The 12,905-nt window shown below is 40.6% G+C and overlaps 1 protein-coding gene across 1 annotated transcript in view; it reads left to right on the plus strand.

The window, feature by feature from the left end:
- The window catches only part of dtnbb (dystrobrevin, beta b), a 30,199-nt gene extending 17,704 nt beyond the window's left edge, over positions 1-12,495 (plus strand). The window contains exons 9-18 of the mRNA XM_085342618.1: positions 1,689-1,763; positions 6,430-6,520; positions 7,501-7,589; positions 8,038-8,151; positions 9,824-9,920; positions 10,248-10,268; positions 11,487-11,646; positions 11,755-11,844; positions 12,020-12,073; positions 12,470-12,495. Of these exons, the coding sequence (XP_085198744.1) occupies positions 1,689-1,763; positions 6,430-6,520; positions 7,501-7,589; positions 8,038-8,151; positions 9,824-9,920; positions 10,248-10,268; positions 11,487-11,646; positions 11,755-11,844; positions 12,020-12,073; positions 12,470-12,495 (817 nt within the window). The remainder of the gene's footprint in view (positions 1-1,688; positions 1,764-6,429; positions 6,521-7,500; positions 7,590-8,037; positions 8,152-9,823; positions 9,921-10,247; positions 10,269-11,486; positions 11,647-11,754; positions 11,845-12,019; positions 12,074-12,469) is intronic.
- Positions 12,496-12,905: the final 410 nt, after the last annotated feature.

The following is a 12,905-nucleotide window of genomic DNA, read 5'->3' on the forward strand; positions in this document are numbered from 1 at the left end:
GATATATAATTGCAATTATAGTAGAAACTGTAGAGTTCATTGTGCGCTTGTCTGCTGAGGAGATGATAAAACATTTGTGCTTTTTTTTTGTTTAGAGGTTGCAGAGGAGGTATTTTGAGCAAAAGGCATTTCCCCCTAATTTCCACTGTGTTAGCGAGAGGTGAAGAGAGGAGAGTGAGCGTGTGCGAAAGAGAGAGAGAGAGAGAGAGAGAGGGAGAGAGCAAATCTACGTCGTCACAAAGTCACATGACCGCTGAGTTTCCTTGGAGACAACAGCAGTGTAATAGTGAGATGCTCGCCTGCTCAGTTGAGGGCAGATTAGGCATCTGGCAACAGCAGCAATTGGATGTATTTTGCCAGCCAGACAGGTGCTTTCTCTCCTCACAGAGGTAAGTGTGGCGCCTCGCTTCCTGTCCTCAGACTGGAGCTCACCTTCAGGGTGGATTCTTTTTTTTTTAATGTGATTAAAAAAAAAAGAGGTAAACATTTTTCACATGCGCTGGGATTTTAGCCGGAGTGTTTGTCAGGGAGACTGGAAGGCAGCGCGTGGCCATTTAGTAGTGACACTTTTGCGTTCCTGTTTATCCTAATGCGTGATCCAGAAATTAGCAGTGCTGTGGTTGTGCAAACGGCCCCAGAAACAAATACTCGGACTTGCGTCTCTTACGACCCCATTAGGCAACTCTTGAGGGGCATAAACGTCTGAATGAATTAATAATTGCAGTGTGTCTTCAAAAAGAACACACTGACCCCCTTGAGCACCCACGTTAATGCGAGGAGCATGCATTTAGAAGTACTGCTGCATTTTTTCATATATTTTGTGCTGATTTCTGTTTTTAGTAGCTGAGTAATATACAGAACTGCCTGTGCTGTTGATGCACTTTGTGGGGGGGTAAAGGTGGCTTTTTTGCACAATGTAGATATAAATAGTTTGATTTGGAAAAAAGAAAAAAGGAAAAGCTGATTGGACAAATAATCTTAATAAGACACAGTGCTCTACATTGCATTTTCTTTTATGTGGTAATGAGTGTTTTAAATAAAACTGTTACAACAGAATCAAAGCTGATAACTACACAAAGATACTGCGGATGCGTCTTCAAGGATTTGAAAATCAAATGCTTTCCTCTGCTGTTTTCTGTGTCGGATGTGAAGCTGAGAGGACCTGAGATGTGCAGAGTGATATTTCGGCGCGTTAATGAGACTCTGTGGTCCGGGGGTTTGGACTCCGATGAGTTTGCCACTGATTCAGCCGCCAGATGGACCCCACTGCTTTGTTTACTCTCACAAAAAATTACCTCCTACAATGTCACCTTTACTAGTTTTTCACAGACTTCCAGTTTAATTAGATCTCTTGTCTGCTGCTCTTGCTCTTGCTCATGTTAATTAGGTTTAAGCTAATAGCCCAAAAACATCTAATTCGCTGTTCCCGGAATAGTCAATTATTTTGCAACAATTTTAAGTTAACTGGAGTACAGCATGTTGCTTTTTTTCCTGCAACACACTCAGTGGTTTATAATGATCCTCCTGCTTCCCTCCTCACCCTCCTGGTACAGTTGGATTAAACTGAAGCCAGGATCGCTGATTCATGATTATTAATAAAATGCAAATGCCCTCTCCTCCATTCCCTGGTGACAAGCACCACAGACCTCTGCAGCGCAGCATTAAAGACCTCTAATCTTGTCTTTTAGTCAGCCGAAACCAGCGGCCAACAACATGAACGACACAATGCTCATGTCCTCTGGGGCACCTACTCCAACTAAAAGGTAAGCGACCCTCAGGCCTGGTGTCATTCTGAAGGTATAACATCTTTAAAAGATGACCAGACGTCACTTGCAGTTGCACACTCTGGCTGTCAGTTCTTCTAATCACAGGATTCAGATGGTTTCGGGTTTCCTCCCATCAGTGGAAATAACAGAGGGCAGTCAGTGAATCAAACTACAGATGTTATTTGTTCCTTCACACTTGACACACATTTCTTTTTTTTCTTTTGTTTTTTTTTTTTTTTGCATCCGAACAGCATTGCCTTGTGAGTAATTTTAGAGGAAAATTAGTTCCGCTGTCGTGAAGAATATGCGAGCACTCCTACTTAAAGGGCTGATTTGACAAATAGATTATGATAGAACTGGAGCCTTATCATGTAAGCAGATAGCAGGCGAGGGCCCCGTGAAAGCAGCCTAATTGTCCTCTTATTTCTGCCCCTCTCAGTTAAAGGCAACCTCAATTATTATTTACTCACAGTGCTAATGAACCATTGTGGTTATGAATTCAATAATGGAGAGCACTCCGAGGGAGCTGTAATGTATCTGCACTCTCTCTCGCAGGTCTGTGCTGGTTAAATTTTCCTTTTTGTGTTCACAATCTCTTTATCATATCTTTCCAGCAATTTGTGTTTGCAAGACAGGCACGTTAGCAGACACGCTACAGTCCACTGTAGAGAATGAATAGAGGCATGAATATCAAACCTATTTAGCATGCGGCGTTTGATTGAACTCTAAAGAATTTATTTAAGAATTCAGTGTGCAGTTTAATGAAGTCCTGTGGATGCTTTTTTTTTTTTTTAAATCCACTTGTGTTTCTCCAGGCTGAGGTATCATACAATACTATGCCAAGGACCCTCGCAGCTGAAGGGCACCTTGTAAAAAAAGGGTCCAATGATGTGCAACTAGATTTAGCCCTAAACTGTGTTTTTAAAGAGACGTGTTAATATAAGCCTGTTTTTCTGTTTTAAAGATCAGTCACTTCACCTGGTAACAAAGTGTAAGTATTTAACCTTGCTGAAAGCAAAGTAGCAATCAATACCGGATTAGTTTTCTTTGCAAGATCAACATTTTGTGCAGTGCAGTCTTGTCTGTGTGGCCCGACGGTATCGAGATTACAGCTTGCATTGAGGGAAGCCGACAAGATAGGGTCACCCGAGGCTGTAAACAATACCTCACATCCAAACCTGTGGAGGTCAGTGGAAGACATTACGTTTTGCAGCATGGGCAGGCAGAAGGCGACACTCTCCTGAGATTTGCTTCATTGTGTGCATTGAAGAAGCCCGATAACCTTTGTCTTGACATTTTGCTCTGTGAGTCATGGCTGTATGGGAAGATGTCATGCACCGAAGATGCTGTTGCCTCGGAGGGGTCCTAACAACCACAAAGCTGCCATTTTTAGGGCAGGAATTGTGCACTGAGCCATTGTGACGCTTCTAAAATAGGTTGTGTTGTGAGTGGCAGTGAGGATATCAGTAGGCAGGTCAAAGTGGGTTCATATTATTGTATTTGATAATTGCGCAGCGCTAGCCTGCCTGCTTTTTTTTTACTAAGGATGTACGAGTCAAAGATGTTACTGTTGAATAATGGAAAGCTCCTTGTGGCTCTGCTTCAGTTTGAAAGCCTCAAACTGAAAAGCAGCACCAGTGCAGTCCTTGTTTGTTGACTCTTTCAGATTTTTTACTGCAGGGAAACAAACAAAAGAAAAAACAGAAACAGAACTATAAGATGTCAGGGAAAAGAAAAAAACTGATGCTCTCTAAAAAAAAAAAATAGTGCGTGTTGTGCTCCTAGCCTCCATCACAGTGTGCTCTCTGATACTGTCTGCTCTGCTGACAGGGCATCTGCTCTCTTCCACATCTCCCTCTCACACAGCAATATCTCAGCATAAGCAAGCAAACCAACAGCCCACAATTTAGAACTTATTAGCCGCATTATAGCAGCAAAAAACAAAATGCTGTCTCAGACTTAAAGGGCATTAACTCAGAGTCAACTCACTATTGACCAAATGTCAGTATGAAAGCACTATTGACAAAGCAGCTGTAGTTATATGTGATTGATGAACTGCTATTGCTTGCTTAACATTGAAGTTGAGAATAATTTTCATGAAGCAGGCTTACCTGGTGTATTTAGTGAGTAAATGAAACGGAACAGATAGAGTTAGGTCCATACACATTTGGATAAAGGCACAATTCTTGTACACCGTCGTTGTATTTTTTTAGTCAAGCATTTAATATTAGACTGAAGTGCAGATTTTCAGCTTTAATTCAAGGGTTTTAAAATGTATACAGAATAATGGGCAGCTTTTTACAGGCTTGAACGTAATCGGACAAACTAACCTGATTTTAAATAAAATCAATGGCTGTCTGAGTTCTCGAACCAGTGGGAATCACCAAATGCTTCATTTCCTCACATGACATGGCCTACCAGGCCTTTGCTGAGTCTCTGTGCATTCAGATTTGTATTTATTAACTAAAAAAACATGTTCTGTTGGGTTGAGATCAGGTGACTTATTTGGTCAGTGAACAATATACCATTTGTTTAACCTGAGAAACTGTTAGGTTGCTTCTGCAGTTTGCTTTGGGCCATTATCTATCTACTATAAAACACTGTCCTATTAGGCTGAATCTGAGCCGTGTACACCCATCACATTCGTACAAGTTCACCTTGGTTTCATCTGTCCAAGGAATTTTTTTTCAGAAGTGTGCAGGCTCTTTTAGACGTTTCCTCGCAAAGTGACCTTCTAGTTCTTGAGTGTAACCAGTGGTTTGCATCTTGTTGTGAGCCCCCTGTAATTATATGTGTGAAGGGTTCTCTTGATTCTAGACTTCGACAATAATACACCTTCATCCCTGAGAGTGTTCTTGACGTAGGGTGTGAAATTTTCTTCTCTCTCTGATAGATTTTGATTTTTGGCTGATGATAGACTCCTTGAGTTGTTGCAGAATCTCTTTGGACCTGATATTGAGATTTCCATCGAAAAGCAGCCAAATGTTCAACACTTGGGATTTAGGCGTTAGATCTTTTATCCACTTAGATCGTTGTAAATAACCAGGAAACAGGCCTCACCTAGCCACAAAACTGCTCGTCATCCAATTGTCCATTTAATTCTGAGTCTCTGAAAATGGCAAACTATGTATAAATGGCTGAATGTCCTAAACAGATGATGCAAAACTTTTGAATTAAAGCTGAATGTCTTTATTTCAATGACATATTTAGTGTTTGGTTAAAATCCAATGTGATGGTGACCTAGGTAAAACTACAAACACTGCGTCATTGTTCAAAAACATATTAACGTCACTCTATCGTACTTATAGTGGTTGGCAAATGACCTAATGTAATGTTTTGCTGTTTTTTATGAAAATGGATGAATTTACTCTAAATCATATATATTGATATTAGTGCTGTAAACACTTGATATCCAAAATCTGTCACTTAAAAGTCATTTAGTCTTTATTTATAGGAGCGTCAAAGAAACCAGAAATCTGAACTCTGAGCCTGCCCACGCTGAGCTGAAATAGGTAAACATGACAGACACAGTGGTGTCTGAGAAATTGTGTTTGAGTAAAAATGCTTACAACTAAAATAAGTATCTGGGAAAGATGCCAGTTTGGAGTGCTTAAAGGTAGTTCATGCATCTCTGTCTGAAACCTGGCTCAGGCCATCAGGTGGTGCCAAGAAACTCCCTGAAGAACAAAACACTGGAGCTGCTTCCAGCCTGAAGATTCAACCCAAACGGCTCCCTGACGTATGTTAATGCCTTACTTTAATTCTACAAGAAACCTCAGACTCTGCCTGTGCTTTGGCCTGAGGACGAGAAGGTAAATTATTTAGAAAGTGCCCCACTTAACGAGACATTTTCAGAGATCTGGCTCAAAACGACTGCTATGACATGTTGGTTGAGTGATTTCTCCTCTAGTGGACCAAGTTTAATCTCCTCCAGTCAGGTGATAGTATCTAAAAATATGTCAAATCGTACAGTGACTATTTAATGATGTAATCAGTGAAATTATGGGAAAAAAACATTGAAAAAAATAGCTGAAATGATCTCAGTACACTAGCAGATTTATGTGTATAGATAAGATTCAAATACAAATGTTAATTAAGAGGCTGATTATCAGTCCTTTTGAGGCCGTGTGGTTGCTGATGCAGCGGGTTTGAAGCCAGATTGGGTTTAATGGTCTTAATCATCACTTACTCTCAGCTGTCCTTCACTCTTCACTGCAGACCGCCTGCCGAGAAAGAACAGCATATGTCCTGTCGTCTGTCCGCACCATATGCCACACCCATGGTCATTTAAAGTCTTGCGCCTTATTTGACATTTCCAGTCAGTGATGAAATGGCCAGAATGGGCATTGGCACAGTCACAAATGCATTTGGCATGCTGCATTCTCTCTTATCCATCACAGTTCATTGTTATGACCAATTACTGTACCTCAGACTGTCTATCAACACTGCAGTCAAAGCCAATTGTCCTTTGTAAGGTCGCCTTAATTATGAAGTTTTGTTTTCATGCAAATTATTTTATATAATCACTTGCGCCATGCAATTTTTTTTTGTTCCTTTCTACTTACATAAGCGCTTTTGACATTTGAGTCACTGTTGCTGTCTATGCTTGTGTGCATGTGTGCACGCGTGCATGATGTGTCTTTCTATCTTTGACTTTGGGCAGTGTCTTGGAGAGTCCCAGCCGGCTAGATGAAGAGCACCGCCTCATTGCTCGATACGCTGCCCGCCTGGCAGCTGAGGCGGGCAACTCCACAGTGAGTATGAGACCCCATGGTGGGCATCAGTCACCCTGCATTTCAGATTTGATGCTTTGAAGTTTTTGTCAGGTTTTCTTCATCAGCACAGGGAACTTGGATTTTGAAACTGAAATGTGAGCTTTTATTTTCCATGACTTGTATTTGTTTTAGAAAGACTTAAGGAATTTTTACTTTTTGGCAGAGCGCTGTAGAGAAATAGGCAGGGCACATGGGGCAGTGAGCAGGGAAATGACTCAAGTTGAAGGTCAGCCAAGCTGGGAGTTGAACATGTTCAGGGCATTAAAATCTCTAAGCAATGGGAAATGTAGCCCTTACGTTGATGACTTTTCTAGAAATACAGTGAAGTAAGGAGCACATGTCATCTGATTAAAAGTTCTAGTCCTTTCTATGCTGGTAACATGTTAACAGCAAAGTGTGGCTCAAATATGCAACAAATACTCCTCAAGCCAGATTCCTTATCACAAATACACCAACTGCTGGGTCTGTTTACTCTGCAGCCAAACAAAATCAGGTTCTCTTAATAAAAACTGCTTTCTGATTTTATGCTCCACTAGTCGTGAGCTGGAAGAGTACAACTCTCTCCTTCTTAACTCTTTCATATTCCATTGCTACCTTTTAGAAATTTAAACATAAACCTCTCCAAGAAATGGAAAAAAATATGTTTTGAAGGCACATTTTGGTGAAGAAAAATGGTAACGAGGATGACACATACATGCTTCAAAATAAAAAGCGCCCCGCTGGTTTCGCCAGCTGAACTCTTTTGTTGTGAAGCAGCAGCAGTAGATTTCTTTGTCACTGTTTGTTATATATGGAAGGGATAAAGCGACGCTGTGGTTCCTGTTTATGCTGAAACATAATAAGTCTCCAGCGGAGCATCATTACTGCTCGCTGTGGTCAGACGCGATAGCTGTTTGTATTTAACTTTTGTTCTCCCCACCGTGTTTTTAATACTGTTTTATGATAATTTTGTTTTTCAGCAACAATGTCCTCCAACAGATCTCAGTTTCAACTTTGATGCCAATAAGCAGCAGAGGCAGCTGATTGCAGAGCTGGAGAACAAAAACAGGTACAGCTTATCATGCGACCATTGTCATACATGTGTGACAGGTTTTGATTTGATTTTTTTGGCTTGTTGGTGGTAAAGCAGTGATGCATGATTTTGTTGCACTCATTTGCTTTCTGTTACAGCCTTTAGTTGAGATGATGATTATATATGTGTGCTAAAAATATTACAACGGTGCACAGCGTGGCTAATCAAGCTGTTCCTTTGAAAGTTTCTCAGCCATCTGTAATATTAAAATGCTGCTTGCATGTGAATGCATTAGCAGTAAACCCATTATTAAATCTTTGTCCTTTGACTCATCTGAGTACAGTATGTAAACAATATGTGCTTTTCCTTTCACATTTTAAATCATTTCAAATGCAAGTTTTGCATTTAAGGTATTTTTAAACATGTGACAACACAGCATGAGTAATAAAGCTCACGTTTCGTCTCTGCTGTCTGCTATATTCAGAGAGATCCTGCAGGAAATCCAGAGGCTGCGTTTGGAGCATGAACAGGCCTCTCAGCCGACACCAGAAAAAGCCCAGCAGAACCCCACACTCCTGACCGAACTACGACTCCTCAGGTATCAACCTGCCGACACGATACATCACATATAACATCATCATTAAGGGGTCAAAAAGATAAAGAAATAAAAACAAACAAAACCTCAGGGCGGTTGTACCTTTTTGGACTGAACTCATTCTTTACGTAAAATTAATGTGTGCCTAATTAGGGAGCATTTGCTTCCACAACAGCATGGACATTTGTCTTGCTGGCAGGACACTGAGACCCTTGGGTTCAGTTGCTGGGAGAGAGTCACCCTGTGAGGACATGTTACAGCACTTTTTACCTTGAACGACTCCTTGATTGTGTCAACTGGCCTAAATAATGCATCAGAGGCAACATTGCAAGTCAACAGTTGTGCCAAAGGTTCAAATCACATCATCTTTTAATGTTTTATAGCTTAACTGTTTAGCTTCTAAATTAATCTTTAGTCATTCATCCATTTGTATCATGGGTTTTTTTTTTTTTCAATTTTACTCCCCACGCGGACTCTTTTTGGCATGTTAGTGTTGATAATATTTTCATAATATGGTAATTATTAGGTAATTTCTGTCTTATGTCACGTAACCACATTGTTTCTTACTAGTAAACAGGTTTTCATATATTAATACGCTCTCTTAGTATGTTTGCTTTAGGGCAGACATCATCAAATGGTAAATATTTAACAGCACAGTGTTCTGTGTGGAGCTGTATTTGGACTGAACAGATGTCCTATTGCATTTATACAGCCACAGGATGAAGAACAGATAACTGCTGCTTACAATCTGCAAATGTTTGTACGTTTCTTATAGGACAACTTTAGCCATACAAATGATTGCTACTGTGCTTTAATTTTTTTTTTCAATATACAGTTACATAGTATGGACACCAGGGGGTGATAAAGAGCCAGAAGCTGAATTGAAAAGAGGCCACAAGCAGTCACAGAGTCATGTTTTTATATATAAAAGAATTATTTTAGACCATTTTTTGTGCATGTACTTTATGAAAAGCAGCAAATCAAAACTTTATCCTAAAACAGACCTCTGAACAACAAAGAGCTCATGAAGAATAAAAGGGAACACTGGGGCTTAATCATAGCAAGAACAGAAAAACACACTAGAGCCTTGTTATTTGGCATCCAGGAGTCTTTGTTTCCTGAATGCCAAAACGTGAAAGAACACATATTCTGATAGCATAGTGTTAGTGTCAGGGTGAGGGTTAATGGCTGGATTTGACCTTAATGGCTGTAGGTTGACACACTTGGTTTAAGGTGTGACATTGATGTCATTTTTTCAATATCGAGAAAACATATTACCTAATAATGCCGGTTATGGTGCACATACTTGATGCAAAGGCCGTGGGACTCTATATATATTAGAGACTGCCTACTGGAGTGGCTCTAATTGATCCGGGGATTATTGGACCTAAAGGCAAGTCTGTCTCCCAGACACAAAAATAATCCCCTCACTTAGCTGCTCTTCAGGAAGTGAATAAGTGTATGAAATAATTTGCTAATAGACTTTGATGAAGTCTCTGAAATAGACTTCATCTGAAATGCTTTCAGTTTCAGATGACACCGCCTTCTTTACAGAATATTTTCCAGGAATCTTTTGTTGTCTGTTTGGAGTTTAAAGCAAAGCACTGGTGTAAGATTATGCCTTACAAATAAAACAGGAATGCATAAATCTTTTGTTTTCCTCCTTCCTCGGCAGACACAGGAAGGATGAGCTGGAGAGGCGCATGTCAGCCTTGCAAGAGAGCAGGCGGGAGTTGATGGTGCAGCTGGAGGGTCTCATGAGGCTGCTAAAGGTAAAACTTTCACCTGCTTGGAGAAGATTTATCTTCAAGTAGGGATATATAATAACCCAGAACAGAACAGATATTAACTGTCCTAAATCTGCTGTTATTCTTTTATATTTCACAGGTTTTATCAATGATATTCTACCTTACATAATTAGGCTTTATTTGATGAATTGAAAATTTCCTTAAGTCTTCAAAACCAAGACAGCAGTAATCTTATGTAAACGTGCCATGTGGTGCATGCAGAAACCCCTTTCTTCTTCTTTTATTGCTTTAATTCTGTTGCTCTCACTCTCCTTGCTCTCTCACTCTCTGCTTACCTTTGCTGGCTGATAGGATGAGGAGCAGAAGCAGGCTGTAAGTTGCCCTTAATTCAGTTTGCAAGGCTCAATACCTGCTCTAGTCACATCACTTAGTCCACTGCTCCCCTCTCCACACAGATGTGATTGAAGGAAGCGTTTATAATAGGTTTTAAGACGACTGTTAAGAAAGATGATAGGATTCCACTACCTAACATGATTACACTGATCTAGTTGTCAAACTTGATTCTGCTCCACCACTTCCTTGTTAGCTTCATGCCAGTGCGGTAGAGGCACAATCTTTAAAATTTGTTTTCTAACCCAGGCGAGTTGAGAGAACTGTGTTTTTCTTGGTCCAAATGTCAGGGACCTGTTCCTTTCATTGGCGCTAACAAACTCACTTCTAATATGACTGCAGTCTGGCTGGCCATCTGCTGCCTGGCACGGAGCCATCAACCCAGGCCTGCAACAGTCCCAGAGACACACACTGATCCTTTCTCTATGAGATATAGCTCCCAACTCAGCACAAGCCCCACATGCACACCTACGCATGGTTCTCATTAACCCTGTGAATGCAGTAAAGGTGTACTATAGACAGACAAGGTAAAGCCAATCAGTATAGCTTTACCACAAGTCTTTCTTTTTTTTTTTTTTGGGGGGGGGGGGGGGGGGGGGGGGGGGGGTTGTGGCTTTTAGCCAATATTTTGTTTGTTTGTTTGTTTGTTTGTTTGTTCTCCCAGTAAGGATTAAGTTCTTTTGGTCACATCTGTGTCAAGATTTATTTCATTAGAAGTCACCTTTAGAAACAAAAAGGTTTCCTAAAGCTGCAATCTGTGATCCCAATAGAGCATCATCTATTTAAACTGGTTGTTCGAGAATTTGATTAGTTGATGTTAGGCTGATATTTAGGTTTCTTTGTTTTTTTATCTTCTTTCTGTAGAATCACTAAAGGTTAGCAAGCATAGATTCCATGTTTTTCGCTTATTATGCTTCTGGAAGAAGATGACACCGGTCAGCTAGTGTCTTTGTACCTGCCAGGGTCAAACACATAAATATCAGAAATCAGTCCTGATGTAAATGTAGCCAGTCTCTTCTTTAAGCTTATCTGGTTGTATACCTCTCCAATTTCAACTTTGCTACTATTTTTAGAGTGCTCCCTGGAAGTTGTGCTCTACCCTCTTGCATGTGAACTTTCAGCATGTGGTTCCTACGTTTGGAGGTTAGGTAATGTGCTGATGATTACCGTAACTATCATAAATGGTTTTATCCATTGCAGTCACAGTCTGGAGGCTCCCCTCACTCTTCTCCCAGCCACGGTGCGGGCTGCTCAATGCCTATGCCCATACGTTCCACCTCGGCTGGGTCCACCCCAACTCACACACCACAGGACTGCCTGGCAGGTGTGGGAGGGGATGTGCTGGAGGCCTTTGCTCAGGGTTCGTCTGAAACCAGTAAAACAAAGAGGATTTGAAGCAGATTATACTTACGCAAAGTTACACTCCAAGACTGGTCATTTGATGTCTTCTCCGTTCTCTGTTCCTCAGGTGTGCCTAGAAATCTTCGGAATGATCTTTTAGTTGCTGCTGACTCAATCACAAACACCATGTCGTCACTGGTGAAAGAGCTTCACTCAGGTTAGTCTAGACAAAATAGGTTTTTAGCTTTTTTTTCTTCCTCTTCGCCTTCAGTCCTTTTTTCTTATCTTAAAAAAGGCACTTCTGTGTTCTTTCTGCTATATTTTAGCCTTTTGTGCCCAAGTATTTACATAAGGAACTGCTGTCACTAAAATGTAGTTCTTGTTTTTTAAAGTGGACGATGCCGCAGAGGATGAGGAGACCAACATGAGGAATGGTGGAGACAGAGGTAAGTCTGGTAATAGTAATTATAACGATTGGCCAGGATCAAAATATGCAATATTTGGTTTCTTTTCTGTTGCAACATAAAATCAATCAAAATTTGACAGGATAATATAAAATTACTGCAGAAACAGCAGCTTTTGATGACAATGACTGTGTTGTTTCTTCATTTGTTGGATTTGAATGATTGGCTCCGACTAAATATTTGCATGGCACCTATATCAGCCAAGAAAAATATACTTGTTTGGCTCTTCGAACTGGGCTCCTTCTGTCACACTTCATCCAAAAGCAGCGATGCACTGTGGCGTATTGCCACATTCTTTTTTTTCTTTTTAAAAAAAAAACCAACTAATTCATCTAGACTCTTCGGGCTGTCAACAAGCTCTTCTGTTTGTGTATCCAGGCACAGTGAGATTACAGAAGCACTGAGGGAAAGAGAACACCATCCCATCCTGTAAGGACATACAGTCATTAACTGGGAAGAATCAGCAACAATAACAACAAGAACCCCCCTGGCATTAGCACGTAGAGTAATGCATGCTGTAATCTAACAGGATTTCACTATGTGAAAAAAAAAAGTTTCTTCGCACCTTGCTGGTAGCAAGATGTGTATAATTAGCAAGTATGTATGTTGTCCTGTAAACAAAAACTGCTGTAATTACCCAATGATTTCCCTCATGACTGCTAAGGAATGGCTTGCTGTGCTTTCTCTCCCAACTGTTCCACCGCAGCAGATCATCTGTATATAAGATTCTGTACACACATGACCTTGGGAATGCCCCGACATGAAGGCGACCTGCTGTCACCACATGTTCCCTGTCATTGCTTTTTGTATGATT

Source organism: Diplotaxodon limnothrissa, linkage group LG19 (genome assembly GCF_057381915.1).
Source record: "Diplotaxodon limnothrissa isolate DT_005_m linkage group LG19, D_limnothrissa_male_GT1.1, whole genome shotgun sequence".
NCBI classification, from domain to species: Eukaryota; Metazoa; Chordata; class Actinopteri; order Cichliformes; family Cichlidae; genus Diplotaxodon; species Diplotaxodon limnothrissa.